This window comes from Crocodylus porosus, unplaced genomic scaffold, assembly GCF_001723895.1.
Source record: "Crocodylus porosus isolate Cpor-Errol unplaced genomic scaffold, CroPor_comp1, whole genome shotgun sequence".
NCBI classification, from domain to species: domain Eukaryota; kingdom Metazoa; phylum Chordata; order Crocodylia; family Crocodylidae; genus Crocodylus; species Crocodylus porosus.
Window position 1 is genome coordinate 143,814 of NW_017728902.1, and position 26,007 is coordinate 169,820.

Below are 26,007 nucleotides of genomic sequence, written 5' to 3' on the forward strand. Positions count from 1 at the left end.
TAAGTGACAGAGCTTTATTTTTTCAAAACATGTAAATGTCTCATTCTGTGTTTTATATTGTACACTGAAAAACTTTATTCTTATACTTTTGTTGTCAGTATTCTCAATCCTGTGTGTACCTCCTGTTGTCTTGGCAGCTGCAAAGTTAGGCTTGTAGGATTTGCAAGTTTATAAAACTGAAATGGCATAATTACCTGATTATGCATGACACTAAATTGGTGCCTGTTTGCAATACTTTTTATTTCAGTGGTACTTGAAGTTTTCCTTCCTTTCTTCCCACTCTCCCTTCACTATCTCCCAGCCTATTTACTGAAGCTAATTTGGTACAGTTCAGGTGTTGTTAGGAATTGTTCCTAGCCGCTTGGCCTAAACCTACCATATTTTTAGCATTAAATTTAATAAACTTTTATATAGCTTTAGAAGAAAGGTAGAGCCACTGACGACCATAGAACATGTCTGAAGTAACACTTAGTATTAATGTAACATTTTGATCTTCCAACAGAAGCCTGGAGACTGATGGCAGCAATACACATGGAAGCCTATAATCTTGCAGTACAATGTGGGGATTATGAATATGTGAGGGAATGGTTTTCTGCTCCCTGCTAGTCTAATAGAATGCAACCAAAGCAGCTTGCTGCCCCTTGCCTGGGGAAGGGGGGGAATGCAGGAGCAAAGCACCCTAGGATGTTAAAGGGCTGTGCTCCATCTTCTTTCAGAAGGGAAAGTGCTCAGACAGTTGCTGTTGCACAAGCGAGTGATTTAACCATTTTTGTTCCCAGAGAAAAATCCTGAACATCTGTACACTCAGTTTCTACTTGGACACTAGCAACACTCCCAGCGAAAGCTGAATGTCTGTGTACAGCCACAAGCTCCATTACAGTACCATACTGGCTTTCATTTTTCTTTTACTAAGTTAAGACTAGCTAAAGAAACTTACGTGCTTTTATGGGAGACACTATTGTATGTCATGTTAAAAGTAACTACCAAGCAGTTAAACTGTAGCATGAAAGAAGGACACAACTGCAATCCTGTGGTGCAAGGATTTCCAAAAGGTACCTTTTAATGTGTTTGCATCAGCAGCAAGCATTAAGTGCTAACTTTGGCACCAAAAGTTAGATGTGCAGCACTACACATTAGACACCAAGTCATCCCAACCAATATTCTTTATCCATCTGAATAGAGAAAATGAACCAAAACATAGTACTATGAGTATTTGTGAATCAAATACAGTTTGTATTATAGCACAATCTAGCTTGCAGTATTAGAAAAATACAGTTATTAATTTAAATAGATAAATGCTTTCATTACCTACTAGCATCAGTCTCTAAAAATATGAGAATACACAATTGGCTTGTTGTGTGTTTTACTTTTACAAATGTTAGCTCAACAGTTGTAACAAAACTGTTGTAAAGAAAGCACCCCTCTGCATTTGTCAAAGCATTTGGAGCCAAAATGATTTTCAAATGCTAATAAGTCACAGCTATGTTATGTTCAGAAACTCCATTCAAAATCTAATGAAATATCACTGTTGCATAAGTATATTGTAGCAGAGGTAAAAGCTTAGAAGCTCACGTACAGTGGTAAATCCAGTGTCCCACTCAGCCTATGAACTCCAAGATTGTCTCTCTACTTCAATAACTGCTTAACTGCCACTTTCACATCAGCAGGTAAAATACTCTGCTGAGTATATAAAAACGGTTATAAAAAGGCAATCATAAAAGATTAAGTATTGGCAGGCATGTCAGCTTTTTAATAAAAAAAATAGCCATTGTATCTATTTAAATAAGGCTTCTTGTTACAGATTGTTCCAGTTACTAAAGAGAAAAAGAAAGAGGCCAGAAAAAACAACTGTCTATTACCCCAAACCCCTACCATCCTGTCCCAGAAACACATTCTAATAAAAGAAAAAAAAAAAAAATACTCAATGTGCAAATTGGCAAAACAAACATGGGGGGAGCTCCTGAAATGATATGCCCAATCAGTTTAGTTTCTCTTGCAATACCAATCCTCAAGATCTTAAAAAAAAAACCCCAAAAAAAACTAGAACAAAAGTTCTGAAATACACAAAAAACCCTTCATCTTTATAGTCTTTCCAAAACAAATATATACAGCACATTAATAATAATATGCAATATGCAAAAGCTTTGTGTTGCTTTTGGCAACTTCTATGCCCTCCCCAACTCTATTCACATGTGTACCTCTATTAACACACAATTACATCACTAAGCCTGTTAGTTTGAAAGGGGACTCAAATGGGCTAAAATTTGTAAATCTTTGTATATGGGCTCCATTCATTTGATTCTGGGTTATACACTTCAACAGTATTCAGGAATTCATTGCCATCAAATCCTCCAACTGCATAAATAGTATTTGCAACAGTTGTAATGCCAGCATTGCTTCTTGGAGTAGTCATATTTCCCATCATCTTCCATTCGTTTTTAGAAGGATCATACATCTCCATACAGCTGACAGCATGAGAACCATCAAAGCCTCCACCAACAAAAAGTTTTCCTGTTAAAAGGAAGTGTTATTGAAATGTAACTGCGAAAATTCTGTGAGACAGCACACTGCATAAAAATACTACTTCTAGGCATACATTTGAGAGTTCTTTTTTTTTTTTTTTTACACTATAAAAGTTGACAGGAAGGGAATTTAAAAGAAATCTCTCATTACTGCAAAGTTCTGTATTTCCGTGGGTATCAAGCTATTGCTTTCTTGGGCATTAGGACTGTCTATTCTTATTTCTGAATTATTTCCATAAAAATCTTTTTTCTAGACAGTTATTCTCAACCTTTTCAGAGCCAGGGCACCCCACCTACACTTTTTTGTTTTTTTGAATGTGGCAGCCCCCGACTGAGAACCACTACTGGGGTGCTGCCTCAGCAGAGTTTTGCTGCCTTCAGATACACATGCCAGTTGCAGATAATCCAAGTTATGACGTGCTTGCTCCTCCTGCCTTACGTTATGCAACCCTACCTGGTATGGCACCCCCTACACTCCTCATAGAAACAAGCAGATGGGACAGTCCCACCTGTGCCTGTTTCCAGAAGCATGGGAAGTACCGCACAGCATGAGGCATCTTTGTTGTCTGTTCTAGGCTGATTAGACAGACAGTCTTAATGCAAGGGGAATGCAGGGCAGTTTTACCTGGCCACTGCCACAGTGGCAGCTCAAGAAGGCCTCAGGGCACCCTGGTTGAGAACCACTGCTCTACATGCTACAGCTATACAGTTGTTTTAGAAACATGAAAAAAGGGTAAAAAAAAAAAAAAAAAAAACCAACACAGAAAATTCTGATGGTGCTTATTCAGTAAAGGCTACAAGTCAAAGCCAGAAAGCATCAGCAAGGACAGATCCACTAACAGTTATTTTGCTTTGCAATTTATCTTGTTCTATTAAAAGTCTGCCTGTCACAAGTTAGACTTAATTTCTTAGGCAAACTCTGTCTTATTTGAAAAACCTGTAAGCTTACCATCGTGAACAGCCACTCCTGCTCCACGCCTAGCCACATTCATAGGAGCAATCAGCATCCAGGTGTCATTCTCTGGATTATAGCGCTCCACGCTATTCAGACAGTTCCAAGATTCTGCTCCTCCAATTATGTATAAATATCCACCCAATTCACATACTGCTGACTGATGTCGACCTGTAATAGATGCCACTCAGTTAAAACCAGTCAGAAGTCATCCACAACCATGATATTTGCAATACAGGTATGTCATTGTAACAATGGACTTTATTAGAAATAAGCATATCTAGGTAGGCAACAGAGTAAGAGATCTGCTTTTAAGTACAATGCAAACTTACGAATGTTAAGTGGAGCACAATTCATCCAAGATTTTGTTACAGGATCAAACACATCACAATTTTTAAGTCCCTTTTGACCGTAAGGATCTGAGCCACCAACAATATACAGCTTTCCATTCAGAGCACATACTCCTGTTTTGATTAAAAAAAGTAATTTGAAAAAGAATTGTTGTGATCTACTAAATGAAACAGAGAGATGACAGGAAACCAGCAACGAAACAGCCATTACCTGCATTGCAACGGTTGGTTCTCAGTTCTGGAACAGGAGTCCAGTCATCTATTTCTGGATCATACATTTCTCCACAGCTCAAGTCATCTGAGTGGCCATTTGATCCACCTACGACATACAGATGTCCCTAAACAGAGGAAAGAAAAAAAAATAGTTTCACACAAGGTTTGAGGGCAAAGCTCTGCACCAAAACTACTGCTCTGTGGGCTGGATACAGCCCATGGGCTGTAGGTTGCTGTCCCCTGCCGTAAGAGAGAGAGAGATTTTGATACCAAACAAAGCTGGGCTTATTACTATTTAATTACTGGAAATTCAGTTACATTTCAAGAACAGTCTTTTATGTCCCAAGAAATTTCTACATCTGTTTAAAGAAAACATCATCATTGCTAAAAAAAAAATGTTTCAACTAACCATGGTACCAAGAAGCACGCTGCAAAACTGATAAAATTAACTGTTTCCTCAAGCCTGAGAAATCAGCTTTGCACAGTAGGTTCCAGTAGGCAACTGCCTCTTATTGTAAGATAGAGGGAACTATCCACCTGAGAAACTCTCTGTTTGGTGCTTTTTTCACTTTCGGCTCAGTAAGACTAAAAGGCCTCATGACAAACATATGGAACTTAATACACTAACTGTACTACCAATTGGGATATGACACTATGGCCTCTACATGTGCAGGTAAAGATACAATAGAATCTCATGTGCAATTCACACAATTGTACCTCCTGTCATGCCACGTGCATGGCAAGAGGCACAACTGTGGGATTATGCATTAGATCCCACTGGGGGAATCTGATCCCAGGTTGTCTCTTCACAGGCAAAGAAGCAAGCTCTCACAGCAGGGAGCCCCCTCAGCCAAGGGGCACCCAGCTGTGGGGGCACCCCACCCCCAGTAGCTGGGAGATCACAGCAATCTTCTCACCCCTGGGGTGTTATGCACTGGCGGGGGAGGAAACCGTCAGGAGGCACAGTACAGGGAGGGACCCAGTGTCAGTACTCACAGCCCTGGCTGGGCAACATACGCCCCTGCAGCTGGGAACCCACAGCTAGTGGGGTTCCCAGCCATAGAGGAGACCCTGCTACATGTGCATTAAAGATCACAGCAGCCAGCTATAGTAGTATAGTATTTTGAGGTTCAACTTTATAGCTGTCTGGATTTTTTTTATTGTGCAATAGCTACTCTGCATGTGTAGCTGGTCTCAAGGTAATTGTGCAATTAACCAGTTAATTGCACGATACCTGTAACGTGGAGAACGCCTATCACACCATTGCCTGCCTACATCATTCCTTTTGAAATCATAATAGAAATTCTTACTTTCAAGTAAAAGCTTGCATGACTCTAATACCCAAGTTATTTCACTTTTTTTCCCCTCTCCCTGCATAATCCAAATTCTACACTTTAAAAAGGTGCATGCCTAAGCATCTAGCCCCCACCCCTGTAAACATATGCAACACTGTCCCATTACACAACACATACCATCAGAACAGCCATTTGGAATCTAGCTCTTGGAGTTCTCATAGGTGCAATGAAAGTCCAGCAGTCCTTCTGGGGGTCATAGCATTCCACTGTGCGCAAACATTCCTCTCTGTTATAGCCACCTAACGATAAGGCACACGGAGTCAGAAACAAGAAAGCATAAAATTAAATGTTGATTCCTGGAACATTAACTGTTGTAAGGTTAGAACTTTAAAATTGTGGGTTAAATTTGTTTCATTATGAAAAATACTGTATAGCTATTCATATTCTTTTCTAAAGCTTTTGATTTAAAACCAGAAGTGGGCTTTTTGTTTCATCTTTTTTTTTTTTTTTTTACCTGCGGCTATTAGCTTGCCATTAAGTTCTGCTGTTCCCAATCCTGATCTTGCATACTGCATAGGAGACATGGGCTTCTCTATAACATCATCTGGTTGAATCTCAAAACTGAGACTTTTCAGGAGTCGTGGAGTACTAGTTGGAGAGCTCTGAGGACTGTTCCGTCCATGAAGGAAGATCACACAAAATACACCATCCAGAACAGCAAGACACAGGTAGATATTATCTGAAAGAAACCCACAACAATTAAAATAACTACTATATTTAAACACCAACTAGGGGCTTCCAAAGTAAGACCCTACATGGCTAGAGATTCTATAAACAGGCTCCAAAACTTCAATCCAATAAGGACAAATGGGACATTTAGTTTAAGGACTTGGAATTCAAATGATATGTGCTTTGACTTCCATTCTATTACATATTTCTTGTGCGTCTTAGATCTCCACTCAGGCAAGAAAATAGAGACAATACTTCTTTGTATTATAGGCATATTGAAATGATTTCAGTAGTATTCATGAGGTGGTCATATACTTCAAGAGCAACAGGAAACCCTATGAAATAAAAGAAACTGAGGCACTCACTCGAAGTCTTCTCTGAAGCAACGATTTTCCATTCATGCTTAGGGCTCTGTACAGTGGCATTTGGAGAAAGACTTCCAGAGGAGCTGCTACTTATCTGCTTGTGACCATTCTCACGTGGTGGTTTTTTCTGCAAAATCAAAAGGCAGCTACAGAAGCCTAGCCATAAGACCACATCTTGATCTACCTTTACTTCTCTGAACTAAATCTCTGTATCATTGAGGAAAATGCTCATTTTTTACCTCTGCAGAGCATTATTTATAGCACACCTGAATTTCAAAGAACAGAACAGCTCAGATATTTAAAGCGACATCCAAAAAGGGTTTGCTCCCACCCGAACATTTATTTAATCTCAAATTATCACTACTAAACCATTCTTTGTCTCAGATTAGAAACCATGCCTTCACATTTAGTTTTAGCTAAGCATGCATTTCCATTAGACAAAGGATTTTTAAGACATCCTACATCTTTTAGATCTATGAAAATATACATTCCATCACAGGCTTAGTTCACGAACTAGAAGTTTACATTTTCAAACTCTGCCTTCAGAACTTGAGCCAAATATTCAAATTCCGAAGTGGATTATCTATCAACTAAATGTTTCTGAAATTTGAGGAACTAAGACTTTGATTTGGCCTCAAATTCTCTCTGCTCATGTTATTTATCCACTCTTACTCTTTTGCATGGATATTCACTTTTTCATCCAAAACAATAAGATTGCTCTACTTCAGATGCCACCACACTATTTTTCCAAGTAAGAGTTAGTACAAGAGAATTCAACATTAATTTTATATAGCAAAGACAGAATCCCTAATCTTGAAATTTATAATGCAGATATGGACTCTTGTATTCTAGATACATTGTGTATCTATAGATGTTGCTGAAACACAGCAAAAAAAAAAATCGGTAATGCACTATAGCTTCTGAAATCCACATTCTGAGCAAATATTAAAAACATTTAAACAAGTTCTACGGAAATCAGACTGCTTCTCCATTTCCACTTATTCTTCAATGAAAACCAGTGGCCATCTAAAGATGAACATAGTAACTGCTAATTTGGATGCAACAACCTATTATTGTGGTCCGCAAGCTCCTTCAGGTGGTCCGCAGAATGGTGACTTAAGGCTAAAGCTGACAAACATTATACCCGACTTCCCAGAACTTGGCTCAAAAAAACAGGCACATCCATCTCAGTAGAAAAGTAAGACTACTGATATTAAAATACGAGTTGTGCACTCTGATTTGTAAAACAAAAATAGTTTAAGTGGTCCGCCAAGACCCTCAGCAATTTTCAAGTGATCCACCAAAAAAAAAAAAAAAGGTTTGAGAACAAGTGTATTAAGTTCTTTTCCTAAAGTAGTTAAGGTTTGAACAAGAGACTACTTCTTGTTCAGACTGCTAATCGTGTACATTTCAGGCATGTAAACAAACCTACAATTAAACTTGACTTGCAAATAAAATTTAAGGCCAGGTCTGAGTAGGTACAAATCTTAATTTATTATTACAGTGTACCATTTGGCCTCAAAACAAAAAGAATTACTGTATTTTCCTGTGTGTAAGTCTACGTTCTTTTCCTACCCAAGAACCATAAACATACTTTTTACTTTTACACAGGATCCACTTATGATTGAGTCCCCAACTCAGTATGAGCCCCCTTCACTGTACATGCAATGAAAATGCCAATTCAGATTTTTTTCACTGCAGTTTTTATTCTAGTACTCTAGTACGTTGTACATTTTACCCTCTGGATACTTTACTTGCTTACCAGAATCTCCAGTGGGATATTGTAAGGGTAATAGCAGCTCAGTGTTCTTATCTGTAGTTATTTATTTATGTCTGGGGAAAAATTGTTTTTCCCACATGGGATCAACTTAGCAATCAGAATACAGTACTCCTGCTGCTGTTAGACTTTATGTTAAAAAAAAAAAAATCCTCCAAATTCTTTAATGCCTGAAAACTTTTTGGTAGCCATCTGTCCATCTATTGTGGCATCCATATTTCCTATATCCATAGGAAATGTACAGCCCCAATACTGTACCCTTCTCACTCACTTAACAGTAAACTAAATTTCCCACCCCTTTCTACAAAAATAAACTACCCAGCATGGATGCACACTTTCAACCTTTGTTCTTCACTTTTTTTTTTAGAACCATATATTTAGACTTGAAATTTATTGTTACAACTACTTGAAGTAAAACGAACCACTAATGTCAGAATATCCCTTTCCATAAAATGCTTTTCCCATTTCCTTTCACCATTAGTCTATCGCTGTTTTCTTCACTACAGTATACTATGTATTTAGGCGTGCTCTAAAACTGCCCTAATCATTTGTTTCTTTTTAACCTGAGATTACCTCAAACTATGTGCAATTTGTACCTGCACAAACTGAATGTGGTCATCATCACTGCCATACACCTCAGCCTGTCCATCTAGAAGATTCCCATCAAGCAGCTTGTGATCAGCTGAGTAGTACAACGTTTGAACCTGCAAAACAGCAACAGAATACCCATGTGGCTACTGTCTCCATAGCTACTTAACTAGAGGCAGATTACACAAACTCCACAAGGTAATCTCCAGCACAGTTTTTGTCATCTCATCTTAATCTAGTAGAATGACAAAATTAAAAGGAAGCAGGTGTCATGATGGTAAGTCTTCAAATACTGGCTGAAGGGTCCTCATTTTCTCAGCTCGAAAGAAATCTTCATTTTTCCAAAGGACTTCTTTTCCCCAGTACAGAAACATTAATATATAGGACAAGCATTGTATACATTGTCTTGCAGAATTTTACAAATCAACAAATCTCTAACAAGCAAACGTGTTATCCTCTGAAAACAAAAGTTTTTGCAAATACAGTAATTTTCTTGGTTGAAAAGTTAAGGAAAAAAGAGATATGGGAAGTCAGACAACGGATTATGGAAAGGAAGGTAAAAGGGATGGCAGGGAAAAAAAAAATTTTGGAGAAAGTGTTGCTTAAATGAGATACCAGATGCAATGCATTACTCAAATGCATCTGAACTGCAACACAGATAAATCATAGAGCATTTTAACACCAATTATTCAAAAGGGAAATATGCATGTAAGAATATTCAACAGTATCAGCATGTATTTTTTGCCTATACAAGAGTGTCCCGAAGATCTATCTTGCCTGTAATAATAAACTGGAAAGACTTTATGATGCTCCACGTGGCTTTCTAAGCTCCAATTTTCCAAGCAGGGTAAAAAATTTGGAATTTGTCTATGATTTCCATCAAATGAAGGTATTAAAAAATATGTGCCCATTGTAAACATAGTAGTTGTATTCATGAGTAAAATCATTTAACAACACACAAAACTTTTAAATAAGGTATCCTGTAAAGGAGTAAGTAAACACCATTAAATCATCATCATCGTTCTCTGCCCACAGCGGATTTTCTTAGGAGAACTGGGGCAGGACAGCTGCTTCTTTACGTGTCAATACACTTGAGGTTTCTTCTTGGTTCTTCAGCCTTGGTATCCTAGTTTTGTTAATAAACCTATGGGGAGATAAATCAACGGGGAGGAACAACCATTAGAAGCTTTTACCTACTTCTCATTTACAAGCAAAAACCTGTGAAGGAAGACATTAAGAATCTACAGTAAGTTTCAGTACCACCTCCCCATTTCCAAAAGCAAAATAACATGCTACTTGGAAGTCAACAGCAAATACTTAGCAAAAAAGGAAAGCAGAAAACCAGACTGAACAGTTTCATTCAGCTCACCTGAATACCCCCCCAGTTTCTCAGCTTAGGGGTACCTACAGTAAAATTTAAATTCTTTAGGGTCATGGTTAAAAAAATAAAATAAAAAGAAAAATCAATAAAGGGATCATCCTTCACTTCACAGAAGCTTATTTTTTTAAAACCGTTCAATCCCACTTTCTTAAAAACTAACCTCTTCCATCAGATCTTCTAGACTGTCTCCATTCTCCCAGATACTGTGCTGCACCCAGTTGATTACCTTTGTGTATAATTTTCCATTGCTGGGCAGACCAACATTGTCTTCAAGCATTACCTCAAGCTGGAGTTAAAAACAGAAGAAAATATAGTTTAATGGCTAATATAAAAACCCACAGGATACAAACTGTACCCTGGTCAGTATGTAAAAATGCTATTACTCCTAGATAAATTAAGACATGCTTCTGTTTCACCTCCAGATATTGCAAAGACCAAATACTCTTTAAGACTTGCAAAATTATACCTTTCATGTCAGCCAATGGCTGTGTTCTTATACCCCAAGAATAGCATCTTTTTACATTCTTGGATTTTGAAGTATTAGACGTAATTCTGTGTTACGCTTTCTTAGGAAGGAAGACATTGTGTATCCTGGGAAGCCAATGTGCATGGCACAATGGACTATGACCTAAATTAAAGATTTGATAAGTTTTGTATAGAATGCCAGTATAAAAGTAACTGGGAGTTATAAAATTCAGCATGTGCTAAATTTTTCTACCAGAAGAATGAACCCCTTGATATACATACCTAGCTTACCTTACTTAATTTATAAAAACCAGAAGAAACCAATCCACACACTACTACCCAGATTTATCTCAGTTAGTAGAGTATAAGTCAGGTTTAAAATTCTTTTAACCTTTAGTCGTGGAAGTTTGAGGAATTCTTCCTGTTCTGAAATCTGCAACAAATGCTCCTGAATGTAACCATCAATCTTGTTTAACAAACGTGAATCTCCCATACAACTTGCAAAGTTCCGGTATGAGATACAGCTCTGAACATCCATCTTGGAGAGTAAATAATCGCCACAAACCTTTTAAAAAAAAAAAAAAAGGCCAGAGCATATCCTAAGTCTACTGGATGACCACACTTTAGCATGCACATTTATTTTCCCATATACAGGAGACACTCAGTTCTATCTATTGAATGGTTTTACTTGCATCTCCCTGAAACGAGAATAGATATTTAATAGAGGGATAACGCTATTGTAGTGTAAAATGTAAAACAGTGATACTAATTTGTTTTATTACAAAAATGCCATAGGATAGGGAGAAAAAAAATAGGTTGCAAAACAGGTTTTTTAGCAACATTTCATAGAATGTAACTTTTCACTAAATCACTAGCAGTTTAATAATCTACCTATGGTTTCCACACTTCACAAAAGTCAGCATCTACTTAAGCACTGTCTGTCCTCCAGTAGAGAAATTAATTTAGTCAGCTTAAGTAAAAAAGGATGTTGTGTTTTCATACTGCAAGCCCTGACCCTCAAGAATGATTTGCTGAGTAACAAGTAGTCTTTATTAAAAGAAAAAAAAATCACTTTTCCAGGATGTAATCACAAGGGAGTACCAAGATAAAATTAAGTAGTGTTCCATCCCCTAAAAGGTTTATGGAAGGTCTACTACTACAGCTAAAATTATACCTGCTTGACTCTCTCCATCTTCAACTTCTTTGCTGCAGAGTACACATCTTTTACCAGTTCTTTATCAGCTTTTAACCTATTAAAAGAAGTGTATTTTGAAACACTGTTGAAAAACAACTTGCATAAACATTTAGCTTTACGTTCTGACCCCACCAAGGAAAAGACTTACTGAGCAGTGTAGGCATAATTCAACAGGACTTCAACAGCTTCTGGATTGAGATCATCAAATTTAACATGTGAAATTCCATGAGAATCACTGTCATTATTGAATATTTCAAACAAGTAGGGACTGCAGCAAGCTAAGACTGCCCTGTGTGCCAACATCTCATGCCCACACACCTTTAATAAAAAATAAAAAGGAGGAATTAAGACACTAGCCAACAGTGATTTTTTAAAAATACATAGCATTAAAAAGACAGAACTGTGTAACCCTGATGAAAACCTAAATTGCTCAACTCTGTACATTAGAGAAGTTATTTTATGTTAACAGTTATTCAGTTAATGAATTATCAGATTAACTAAATTAATGCACTGTCTGTTATGTAATCAGAGCAAAACTGGCCCCATATTTCTCCCAAATGCAGAATTTCTCTTGCACTATGGAATAAATTAGGTTCTCTAAATAAGGTTCATAGAATCAATATATACAGAGAGAATAAATAAACCATTTAACTGTCTAACCCAGCAGACAAAGTTTAATTTACCTGGAGTCGTACATCACAGAATTGACCACTTTTGCGCAAGGCGTTTAATTTGGCAACAGATGACTCGATGAAATTTTCATCTTCAAACATCAAATACCCATTAGGAATCATTTTGCTGTTTTTGGCTAACAAAAGAATTTGCAAAGTTTACATTCAGAGGACTTCACCACACTATCAAACGATATTCTCTCAACACCAGGATCCTCTTTCTAAATATAACAGACATTTTCTGGAATCTTCACGTAATGAAGAGCAGTAACACCTTTGAAGTTAGACTGTATGGGTGCTATGAAAAAATACTGTTGTCAAGAGTCCTGCACTAGCAGACAAATGAGATTAGTAAGATTCATATTTCCATATCAACGTGTACATTTCCTTTAAATTAATCTGATCTTTACTAGCTTGATGTAACCCACACTTTATTAGATCAGCATGACAGCAAAAGAACTGTGGTACTGAAATTCTAGTTCTTGAAATTCTACTAAAACTATGGATTCTAATCTTTCCACAAAGGAATTAAGCAACCGATGGAAAGAAAGTATAAGGACTTCACTTTGTTTCAACCTATTTCATAAACATTTTCTAACTCTACAAAACATTTAAAAATTAAATTTAAAGTATTTAAAAGAACCATATTACATTTCTCTGGATGCATTTAATTTTGCAACCAAGAGATGTGTGCCATCAAATCAAAAATAACTTATGTTTAAAGCTTTTACCTTGCCTTCTTACAAACACCTTTTATGATTATTAAAAAGTTTCTCTTACTGATCTGAGAACAGTTAAAGTGGATTTTCTGCATGGGACAGCAGTTTGTGCAGCCCATTTCACAGATTCTGCAGTTTAGTCCTAATCAGCCACTACTGTTTGTTCTACTTGAAAGATAAATACAACTGAAGGGGAACCACTTTTAGATATAAGAAAACGTGGTTACAGAATAGTGAAAAAATGGTGAAAAATGAACTCAGATGTTTGAAACCTGATGCATTCTAATTTCTACCCTGCTCTACATGTCATGTTTAGATATTCCATGTACAGCTGACAAGGTTAGGGTGTAATGTCTGGAAGTGCCAAAAGGAACATGGTATCTCTTTTGAAACACCTATCCTAAAATTTACCTAAAAAACCTACTGGAATAAGATTTAATTTTAAATCTATATATTATAAAGGTAACAATATATTATATTATAAAGGTAACAATATAAGTCTTCAATTTATAACTGAAGAGAGTTACCATAAAATGCAAAGTTTTTTTAATACTTCAGGTCATTTATAGACTAGGGAACTAAAACACATCCTTGCATAAATTAATTTATTTCAAGTAGACTTACTACAGAGATTAATTCTACCCATGTTTGTTTACTAATAAAATGTCTTGTTAAGGTTTGACAGTATTATGTTTTTTCTGTAAAAATGTGACAAGCAGCTTTTGTATGTTCTGGCTATATCTCACCTGCAAAGAACTAATAAAGTATTGTTAATTATGATATCAATCATATATACAGCTAATGGAATTAATTTACCTGCTAAATACAACTGCAAATTTACAACTGGGGGATCCTGAATAATCCAATGATACAGGTGTATTAAAGCAGAGTATGTCACTTTCAATATCTTCTTATATGAAGACGGTTATTGAAATGCAGATAGATGCGTCTTGGGCTGCAATGATGATTCCAAAACTACCAGGCTTGAAAATGATGTAACCAAGTCCTTAAAAGCTATAGACATGAATTTCTTCTGTGGTAATAATGCATCATAAACTGTGATATAAAGAAAATGGAAATGAGTAAATAAAGTACCAAGGATAATCTTTTGAAAGAGCCACCAAGATATCACATGAAGAATTGCTGCAGTATAGGAGGAAAATCCCCATGAATCGCACACCACTGGTTATTACATATCACCCATCCCTGGAACCTATACAGAAAATCCTCAAACAACTGTAACCCATAGTAGAAGAAGACCCAATTCTTACAAGAGATTTTGCCATGACAGGAAATGTAAAATCTGCCAACGTGTCTCTACCACCCCCACAACTAGTACATTCCACAGAACCATCAGCATTCCTGGATCTTACAGTTGCACCTCCAGAAATGTAATACATCTCATCTAGGGCACCAAATGTCATGATGGAAATACACAGGAAAGACCAAACAACAAATGCGCACCAGAATGAACACACACCGGAAATCTATCAAAGACACGAATACCCAATTACCTGTGGGGGCACATTTCCCACAAGAAAAAACACACTCTCTCTCTCTCTCAGTTCTAATCCTCAAAGGGAATTTACAAACCACTTTTCACAGACAAGCCTATGAACTTCATTTCATCTACCTACTGGATACAAAAAAAATCATGGACTAACCATAGACCTTGGATTTATGACACACTATAACCTGCCTAACATCTCGTTCCCCAGGTACCTCTCCATTATTTACCAGCTACATTCATTCCCCTCCCCTCCCCGCAACCTGTCTGTCATCCACTGACTCCTCAATTTACATCTTCAATGACTGGCTTGCATGCATACCAGCCTCTGGCTTCGTTATTCATTCTATCCAGGAAGAGCGCACACTAACTGCAGACACTTCCTCAGCCTGAGGAAGGGTATTTATACCTGAAAGCTTACAAACAAGAATTTTTTGAATTATTCATGTTGGTCTAATAAAAGTTATCCAATTTACCCAAAGAACCTAGACTGCCTCTGTCCTTAGATTAACACAGCTACAACCTATACTCCTGTAAGGATAATCTTCGGTGTTATTTTCTTTAGTCTACACTGTTTACATCTTCAACTTCTGGTTTACGAAGTTTTATAATTTATGCTATTTAGAGGTGCACAGATGTACCGGTCCGTATTGTATCGGCACCGATAAAGGAAAATTGACATTATTGGCTGCTGTCACCGATAAATGCCACATGCAGGTGTGCAACTGCAGCATATACATGACTGAAAATGCAGCTGGGCAGCTTGGAGACCAGTCCAGCCGGTAAATCTGTGAGGGGTCAAAAGTGGGGGGAGGTGTGCAGATCAAGCCCCCTCCCCACCCCACCCCCCCATGAGGGAGGGAATGGGGTTGGGGCTGGCACTGCCCAGCCAAGGTGGGACGGAGCCACAGGCAGCTTGTCCAGGGGGGAGGGGAGGCTCCAGCTGCTGTGTGCATCCCCAGGGGAGCCATGTGAACCCCTGGATTTGATGGACTGCCCACTGTGGGTTGGGGCCAGGGGCTGCACTGGCCTCTTCCCAGTGGGGGGCTGGGCCAGAGCTGCATTAAGGGTGGGCAGGGCAGGGCAGACGGTGGTGCTGGGGGGGGCGGGGGGACTATGGAGAACTTTGGAGTGGCTGTAGCCCACCCTGCAGCTCCCCTTCCTGGCACTGCTACCACTTGACTCAAGTACAGCCCTAGCCCAGCCTTCCCACCAGATAGAGGCTGGTGCAGCCACCAGCCCCAGCCTGCCCTTACCCCATGCGCAAATCCAGGGGGCATGTGCACCCCATACTTTCCCCAGGGGTGCATGCAGCAATGGAAGCTCTTCTCCACATGAGCTGTCCACAGCTCCTGTCTGTGTCCTGCTCTAGCTGTCCAGCGCCTACCTCTGCCCCTACCCTAGCCCCTTCCCTCCCTCACCATGGAGGCTTCAATCTGCACCCCCCACACCCCTTCCCTCTCCCATAGACTTACCAGCCAGGGGCTGCTCTCCAAGCTGCTGGGCTGTATATTGGCAAGTGGATCAGTATCGGCTGATATTGCTGGTTAATAATCAGCCACCAGTATCGGCCAAAAAAGATTTTTTGTTTTTTTTAAAGTAAAATCTTTATCAGTGCACCCCTCATGCAATTACTTTTCTTTCATTATCTCCCCTTTCAATCTTCTCCCCCCCCGATGACTCATGATATTCATTTATGTGACACTTGTGTATCCTAACTGGAGATATTAAAGGAGCCAAGTAGTACCCAGCTGGGTTAAATTTAGCAGTAACGTCTAAAGAATATAAAAATGAAATAAGAGAAAGAGGAGTCAAGTCACAGTTAAAACTAGTACATATCAGTCCAGCCACGACCTCCTTACTATTTCTATATAATCCATTTGCTTATATAAGTTCATAATTTCCAACATGGCAAGTAACATCACTGTTTAACTATGCCCATTCCAAAAACTAACTTTCTGCTTTCCCCATACACATAAAGCAAGATTTTTTTTCCTCTAAAGAATATGTTAAAAAAATGAAGTTAGATTCAGAACATACACAGTTCTGATCTTTAAAAAAATACCATGGCAAATTGCTATTTTACATTAATGATTTTTAAATAACCAAAATTTGCTAACATTACGGTGACTGACAATACTTAAAAAAAAAAAACCCTAAAAATGCATTTAGAACTACCTTTTTAGCATTAAAGCAGGTTGGCCTTTTTCCTCTGTTGGGGTTAGTATGCATGCACATGCTATCGCTCAGGGCTTTTGTGCTCTGACCCTATGCAGGGAAATGTATTGCACTGCCCATACTTGCCATCCCTGTTCAAGTTTTTAGCCAGGCTGCACCTCTAACTAAATGTCAGAATGGGAATCAGATTTCCTATTTCTGCTAGTCAAGTAAAAAACACAAGTCATGTGTGTCCTATGTAAGAGGTTGTTGTGGCTTTAATGCTTGCCAAATAAGTCTGGCAAATGTTTGCTGATAATAATCTCCAGATTTTGTACTACCAATACTTGCTGAGCTAGTTTTGTTACCAAGACAAATCGAGAGCAACAGGGTAATTCTCTAACAGCTGTTAAGGCATACTCTCCCCCTGTAACACTGTACTTTATTTATATAGTAACAACTGAATGAAGAAGTCACAAAATGTGTTAGGGAAGTTCTTTGGGGACCAAACACTCAAGAGTCACCTTGCTATCAGCATATGCTAGCTCCGTTTGCCTATTTTCCTTTGTTTTTCCCAAAGCCTAAAAATATCATTTCCATAGTCAAAATTACGAAAAATACATGCATGTAAGTAACTTCAGTTTCTCTGAGAAATTAATCTAGTAATTAACACTTTAAATTCAACCTATCCTCCCATTATTGCATCACAGCAAGATTTATACACCCACAAAATTCTTCTCACTTGCAAGTCTTTAGAACAGGGGTGGGCAATTATTTGGTCCAAACAGCCATTGGGGGGGGGGGGGGGAATTGATCCTATCTGGTCCCAGGCCCATCTGACCTGCACCTACTGCCAGAGGCGCCAGATTAAGTGGGCTGGACCTCCATGGAGACACTGCCTGGGATCCCCAAGAGCAGGGCAGTGCCACAATTCACTCCCTGCATGTTCTGCCTGGGTCAGGTGGGACTGAGGGACCCATTGCAGGCCACACAGAATCCCATGGCAGGCCAGATGTGGCCTGCAGGACATATTTTGCCCATCCCTGCTTAAAATCACTTTTCCTTGTTAGCATGATTATCATAACATTTGCAGAAGACATGCTGCTCTTCTGAAGCAAAAATTAGAAAAAAAGATAAGTGTCTAAACTTCCCAAACATTTAGCTCCTTTTGGACAACACTTTGTTGGAGAGGTTACTTTAAAAAAATATCCTGCGTTCTTTCAGTATAACACAGTTACTGTGTGTTACCAAAACCACCCATTAATGGACAACAAATAAGGAACTGTCAGTAAGGGAACTTTGATTTTACAATCCAAACTTTACAATGTACATCTATATAGGTTGTTTGATGAAACAAATAGGTTTTAAACCCATTATATCATAATGTACTCTAAAAATTATATTCTGTGACTTGAATATTTGATAGCTTTATAAGTCTGGATTATGACAGAAAAGAGCTTCTCTGAAAGGTTCAGGGACTCCGGACTATTTCTGGAAATTTCACGTCCAAACTTTAGTCCTTTCTGAAAGTTTAATATCTGCCATTTCTAATAAGAATGAATCTGTGTACAGAGCACCAGTTAGTTGAATAATCATCCAAGTGCAGTTAACAGCCTGTTACTTCCTTTAATACTTTCATAGTTGCCTATTTAAAAAGACAATTCAACTGTGACAAATCATTCTGACTTCTGGCAAATAACACTAGACCTAACCTAACAGATCAAACACCAACTTTTGAAACACCTTACTTTTAAATTTACATGCACATTGTTCCTATTCAGTGTTTTTTCATTCCTGTGGTTCAACTTTGCATAGCTTGTTTCCAACCACAAGAGTACCAGCTAATCTTCAGGTAAACCTAGAATGGGTTATTTTGACAATAACTCCTATATGAACGTTTATGTTATGCACTCTGCTTCAGTGCAGACAACAGTAGTTTCAAGCCTAAGTGTTCTCAGGTATTTGAACTTTTCACAAATATGACAATTCATCACTGTATGTGTAAAACAATGTCTATGTCTATTTGTAGAACCTGTAACCAGTTTAAAAGACTGTAACTGCTATTACTCTAATTCTTACTAACATACACGAATCTAAGCAGTGCTTTGTGAAAATTTTCACAAAAAAGCTAATGTAACCATATTCTCTGTATTTTGAAACACAAACCAAAACATGCAAAAAAGTAGGGGTGCCCTGATAGAGAATTTTTGGGCTGATACCAATGGTTGATTTTTAACAAGCCATATTAGCTAATACCAATCTGATTTTGATATGCAGCTGGGCAGCATAGAGAGTGGCATCCGGCTGGTAAGCCTGGTGCGGGGGAAAGATCGAGGGAGTGAGGGAGTTGGGCTGGGGCAGGTGCTGCACAGCCGGGGGCAAAGCAGTGGACGGAGCTGCAAGCAGCTCATCCAGGGGGCACAGGGCCATCTCCTGGTGCTGCACACAGCCTGGGAAGGCATGGGGGTCGGGGGGTGCCCCCGGATCTGTGCGTGGGGTGAAGGCGGGTTGGCACTGGGCTCTTCCTGGCAGAAGGGTTGGGCTGGAGCTGCACTTAGGGCAGGCAGCAGCAGGACTATGGGGGTGGACTGCAGCCATTCCAAAATTTGCCATAGCCCCCTCCCAGCACTGCTGCCACCTGCACCAAGTGCAGTCCTCACTCAACCCTCCCACCAGGAAGAGCTCAGCACCACCCCAGCCCACCCTACCCTGCACACAGAGCTGGGGGCACATGTCCCTTTATGGCCTCCCTGGCGCGCGCATAGTAATGGGACATGCCCCCCACCCCAACGAGCCACGCGCTGCTCTGCCTTGGCTGTACAGCACCTGCCCCAATCCCAGCCTCACTCCCTCCCTCACTGTGGGGGCCTCAGTCTGCCCCTCCCCCATATCCCATCCCTCAAAACAGACTTACCAGCCAGACCTGGCTGCTTTTCATGCTGCTGGGCTGTGCTCCTGGCTGCCAGCATGCTGTGCTGTGGCTGTGCGCATACACAGGGCATTTATCTGTGGCATTATTGGCCACATGAGCCAAAAAAAGCTGGTTACCGATACAGTCACTTTTCCTTATGCTGGTGTCTATCCAATATGGGACCGATGTATTGGTGTACCTCTATAGAAAACTTTTTTTTTTAAAATCTAAACAAACTAACAAAAAAACCCAAGTATGGTGGTAGGTATTGCCAGATTTGTCTTTTACCTGCATCCTTAAAACAAGCTACACTTAACACTCATATTAAAAACATAACAGCATTAGAAAAGGTCTAAGTTTCCTACTAAACTGAATGTGCATGTATCTAGCTAGAAATATTAAATGTTTCATAAATAATTTTATGCATCACTGTCTGCTATTTTTTGAACTTCATCAAAACCCCAAACCCTAAACATTCTAATAAACTAATAAATTTAAACTAGTAATAAACTAATAAACTTAAAATGCCTTCCTTCTCCTGACACATTCATTAATTGGATGAATGCTTAATTTGCATCTGCATTTTCTCCTCAAATCATAAAAGATAATGTCAGATATATTAAGTTGTTTATTTAGCCTTTATAGTATATATGATACATAACAGTTTGCAGGGATGCCTGGCAGTTCCAATCTGAATCCAAACCTTGTTGTACTTGACACAAACATCTCTAAACTATTTTCAGTCTAGACTTCAACTCTATAACTGGGTCCATGCAGCCAGGTTCTTGTACCTAAATATGGCTGCCCTGTGGAAAAAAGGATCATATTTTTAGTTTAAGAACCATATTTTGCTATCCAAACTACAATATTCAAACTAACCAAAAGGCTCCTAAACACATACCAGTGGCAGTATGCCTCAGAATCCCTGCCTACAGTGATTCACTTTTGGTAAACACAATTTGTCTGCCCTAAACAGAACTGCATTTAGGTAGAAGGTAGATAATTGCTCCAGTTTATCCAACACTCTACTTTTGTTTCAGTACTGATAGTTAGGTGACGTGTGAATAATATTACTGCTACACAGTACTTTTAGAAGCCTTAAATAATAAATTTGGTATTTAACAACTTTCATATAGCCATTTTTATATACAATACACCCTAGAGAATCAACCCCCGCCCCCAGAAGTTACTATTTAAAGAAATGGTCAAGTACTTTTAAAAAAGCAGAAGGCATTTCTTCTGGCATTGTTATGGCACTGCTGGAAGAGTTTAATTACACTTGATTGGGTGCAGTTTGAAGAATGAGAAGTCTAAACAGATCAGTAATAACTCAGAGTCTCACATTTCTAGCTCCAATCTTGCACATCTCAGTAGTAACTAAAAGCTAGTGGCCTCCTGTGAAGCAATTAAGGTCTTAATTAAGTTTCTGTTGCACAGGAATTCAAAACATAATATTCCCCCCTATCAGAAGTGACAATAGTTGCACTTTTCAGCTTAAGTGCCAATGACTGAATAGGTAAGGCAATGTCCTAAAAAAGTGTTGCAGTTCATCTACACATGCATTAATGGGCTTTAGTTAATGCACATTAAATCTAGTACCTCCATTGTAAGGCACTAAAAAAATGCACATTAGTCTATCTTAATGCATGTTAACTAAAAAGCAGTTTTTAGTGCTGCCATAATACACATTAGCCTACTGTAATGTGCATTAACTAAAGAGCACGTTTTTGGTGATGCTTTAATGTGTTAATACGCATTAAAGTGCACATGTAGACATGCCCAATATGCCTAAACCTAAACTACTTTGTGGGGTTTCCTCCTCTTTTCTGGGACCGATAACATTAAAGGCAAGAAGCTTTAAATTAGCACCTTGTATAATACTGAACAGATGCAGTTTCATAAAGTGCAAAAGAACATTTTTGTGTATTGCACTATTTTTTTAAATTGAACTTGGAATTTGCCATAATCTTACAAATCACTTGCATAAGCATTGTTCCCCACATTATTTATCAAAACACTTCATGCTATGATCATATAAGGAATTAATTTCTAAAACAGAAATTGCCAAAAACTCTCACCTAGTTCAACAAAACATTTAAGTCACTTGTGCTATTCATACACCATTTGTCATTTAACGTGAAATCTTTAGAAATAAAATGCTTCAAACTGGGGGTAACACAAAAATTAAAATTCAACATAAATTAAATTAGTGTCTTTTCATAGGTTTAGAATTGTATGTTATAAAATATAATACAAAATGTATTTAAGATACATCAATATACCTTTGACCAGTGTGCAACAATATGCACATGGTGGATCCATGCAAATCAAATCTCTTTAAATTATTAATTTTAACTGTGATTTGTGTCAAGAGACCAAGAAACTTTGACACAGCCACTTGAAATTAATGGCTATATCAATTCAATCTTGTTTTGAATTCTTTCTTTTCAGTTGTTTTTGTAAACAAAGGCTGATTCACAATGGTTCTCAACCACCAAGACATGCTAAATTGTAAATAAAATATATGATTTATACTTAAAGCAATACTTTTTTATGCTAACCAGGAAGATACTCTACATAAAAGTCTAAGCAATTAGAGCAATCTGATGTCCATTTATTCAGATTATTTACATTTCATTACATTAGAAAACATAGCATTTATTGTAAAATTGATGACTGACAGTAAAAATTTTGGGGAAAAACTTGGAATTCAACAGAATTAAAAAAGTCAGCATTTTGCACTTTTTCATTAGTTTTAACTATGTTAAATGTGCTGGTATACAAGGGAGAAAAACCCCACAAACCATGCACTGCATTTATAACTTATCTATTAAATGGTAATTACCTGTAAATAGTAAACTGAACCAACTGCTTTCAGTGACTATGTCCCTCATGTCTGCTGAGCTAGGTTAACTTGTCCTCTCTGTATCTGCAGAAACTAGTTTTCTGATATTGGTTAAACATTCCAGAGTTGAAGTGCCTAGTGACGCCCCTGAATTAACCCATTTTAAATAATGCAAAACAATACAATCTCTAGTGGTAGCTCCAAATGCATTGAAAATTGGGTCTTTTAACGTTTCAGCAGTAAACATGGACTGTTTGAATATTAAATTAATAAGAAACATTGTTTAAAATAAATTTAGACCTTAACATAGGTGGTCTTAATTTTACATTTTTTACAGAGGAAAACTTTAAACATAAATAAACTCTGATGTAAACATTGATTTTTACCCAATCCTGGGTAAAGGAGCTTACCAAAAAGATTCTGAAAGAGACACCAGGGACTAAAATACTTGCACAACAAAGCAGAAGAACATAAGCTTTAGGGGTAGTTTCATAAATTGGACCAAGTAAAAAAAAAAATCCAAACCAGAGATTAAGAGAAATTTGGACTATGGGCATATTAGGGATTGAATGGGAAGGAAGCTCTACAGAATACCCTCTATCCTCCTAAAAAAAAAAAAAAAAGAAAAAAAAAAAAAAAAAAAAAGTACTACACATTGAGTATTACCTACCTACCAAGAACGTACAATGCTCTATCTAGCATTTTGACAGCAGGCTTGAAAAACGTATTATTCTAGCACAGAATAAAAAATCATGCGCAATCTTCTCCCCTCAAAAAGTTACAGTTGTAGCACTTTAGAATAGGACACTTATAACACACAGTTATTCAAAGCATAGACACACTTTTATTAAAAGCACAAGCTTCTATTTAATATTTTAAATTAAATTTCCTACACTTTTGGTATACCTTCTTTTTTTTCTTGGAATTTCTCCACTTTTTCCCCCACTTGTATTCTCTTTGCTGAATTAATTTCAGTATATTCCGTCTTCTTGTTTTCAATCCACTAACTCGCATACTTTTGTCATTTGTTAATATATTGTCTTCCAAACCTCTTCCTTTATTTTCTGCTGCTTCTCACAGAAAGCCTATCAAAAATCTTGCTCTTTTTGATTTATTCCAATGCTGTCCCTTGACTCACCTCCACATCCCTGCCTCCCTTGTCAAACTAACCCACGCTTCTACAATTTCACAGACAACTAAACCCACAACTGCCTGGAAAAGCCAAGTCATGCCCTCTCTACAAACTTCTGGGAAGTGCACCAGTTCAGCTGGACCCACTGGCTGCAGTTGATCTATCACTCTTCCCTGGTGGCACCACCTTAGCTTCAAAATATAAGTTTCTGACTGCAAAAAATGTTTTTCAAAACATAAGCCAATTCAATACACCCGCCTGTTGGGCTTCATTTTTTGTAAGTCCTAGCAGGATTTAGGAAAATTGAACCCCACTCCCTCATAACTGCTAGAATGATTTTTTTCCTAACTCTTTGACTAGCATTACAAATACCAAGTCAGACTCCATTTCTGGTCCGCCTCCCTCACAATCCCCAAACCTGCCCATGCATGTTTGCACACTGCTTCAAAGAGCAAGTGAACTAGCTCTTATTTTTATTCATTCCACCAGAAGCCTTGCAATGCGCAGAACCAAGAAGACATTGGGCAGTCTTCACCCTACTTCACCTTGGGAAAATCAGATGTAGACACTTTGTGCTGAAAAGGCTAATCCCATTCACTTTGTTCTTCTGAAACATCTTACTACGTAGGTGGAGGCCAGGTGACAGCTAGCCCTGCAGAAGCAATGCTGGGGACTGGCCCCTGATGTTTCAGCTGCCAGGGCTACCTGACCTAGAGCAGCAGCAGTTCTCAACCTTTTTCATACCAGGGACCATTTGCAAATGTGGATAGCCAGTCCCCACCCAGCACCCCTCACTCTTGACCTGCAGCCCCTGCCACCAGCCCCCCAGTGTGTGGGGCGGTGGGGGGCAAGCACAAGCTCTGCCAGCCTCTAAGGGAAAAGCCCTGGTTTTCTCCTTTAAAGGAGAATCCATTTTAAGTTTGTTCGGGACCCTTTCATAATTTTTTAGCCCCATATTTGGGTAGTGACCCACTGGTTGAGAAAGTCCCCCCCAGAATCTGTGGCTTCCATCCTGAGCCCCAGCTGACAACCCCTCTGGCTAAGTCCAAGCTACCAGCGTTGCCCACGGCCCGTCCGTCGGTCCGAGGACTGATGGACACCACTTGACCTTGAAGGGCTGCAGGGCTCCTGCACGATCCCTCGCTTCAGGCCGCGTTAAGGCGGGCCCACCCCGCACTCCCAGGCGCAGGAGGTGGCCATTGTCCCCTCCAGGGGCGCTTACAATGCGGGAGAGGGGCAAAGCACGCGGGGCCCCGAATGGGCAGGGGCAAGCGGCGCCGCATCCCTCGGCCCGGCGGCGGGGAATCTCTCCCCGGCCAAGGGCGGTCACTCCCCCATGTCCCCCGAGCGCGGTATCGAGCGCGCAGCGGAGCCCCAGGCTCGGCCCGGCCCCGAACAAAGGCGGCCGCCACGAGGCGATGGCGGCGCCTCCCGCGGTACCTGGTGTCTGTCAGCGCGGACGAAGCTGCTCATATTGGGATGAAGCCGGTTCGCAGATGCAGACTCAGCGGGGCGGTGTGTATCTGTGTGCGTGTAGCTGTATGCGTGTGTGTATCTCTGTGTATGCGCGCGTGCACAGGCAGGACCGTGGCCGGTGCCTCAGTCTCCGGGCGGGCTGCGTAGTCTGGCTAGGTCCCGCGCGCGGGCGCTCGTGCCTCTTCGCCCAGTCCAGTACCACTCCGCCGCGAGCGGGCGGGGCCGGAGGTAAACGAAGTAAGATCCTTCCGCCGATAAAAAGGAGTCCCGCGCACGGCTTCCCCCCACCCCCCTTGCCTTGCAAGTAGGTCAGTGGAAGGTGACGGGGGGGAGCGGGCTCAGCCGCCTGGGACCGGTTTCCACCTGCTGCAGGCGGCGTTCCCTCCCCCTTGGTGGTGTGCGGCGGCAGAGGAGCCACCCGTGCCCCACCCCCCCGCCCTGCTGAGGCGGGAAGGCGCCGGGTTTGCGCAGCCCCTCAGCAGGGAGCGCGTCCGGGGCTGCGGGCGTGGCGCGAGGAGCGGAGCGTTACCCGGATCGGGCGCGGCTTGCGGCTCCCACCCCGACTCCCACATTTCAGGGTGGAGAGCTTGTAATTGAGGCTGTCCCCGCTCCACTTAGCCAAATTTCCAAGTGCCACGTGGCGGGATCGAGACCAGGACTGACTCAGGCCCGCTGGGAGGGTCCAGGGGGCTGGAAGGGTGGGCACCCCCCCCCCCCGAAGATCAGTGTGTGTGTAAATAACACGGCCTACGTGTCT

At 39.9% G+C, this 26,007-nt stretch overlaps 1 protein-coding gene across 1 annotated transcript; it reads right to left on the reverse strand.

Moving 5' to 3' along the window:
* Nucleotides 1–1,029: 1,029 nt before the first annotated feature.
* Nucleotides 1,030–25,363, reverse strand: IVNS1ABP (influenza virus NS1A binding protein). The gene is made up of 15 exons (XM_019556683.1): nucleotides 25,215–25,363; nucleotides 14,039–14,278; nucleotides 12,516–12,640; nucleotides 11,981–12,150; nucleotides 11,812–11,887; nucleotides 11,029–11,202; nucleotides 10,333–10,458; nucleotides 8,800–8,907; nucleotides 6,427–6,553; nucleotides 5,847–6,071; nucleotides 5,510–5,631; nucleotides 4,036–4,162; nucleotides 3,807–3,938; nucleotides 3,472–3,645; nucleotides 1,030–2,511 (listed from the first exon to the last, which is right to left on the reverse strand). Exons 3-15 carry the CDS (start codon nucleotides 12,624–12,626, stop codon nucleotides 2,258–2,260), a joined length of 1,926 nt encoding a protein of 641 aa, XP_019412228.1. The 5' UTR covers nucleotides 12,627–12,640; nucleotides 14,039–14,278; nucleotides 25,215–25,363; the 3' UTR covers nucleotides 1,030–2,257.
* Between the last annotated feature and the right edge of the window lie 644 nt (nucleotides 25,364–26,007).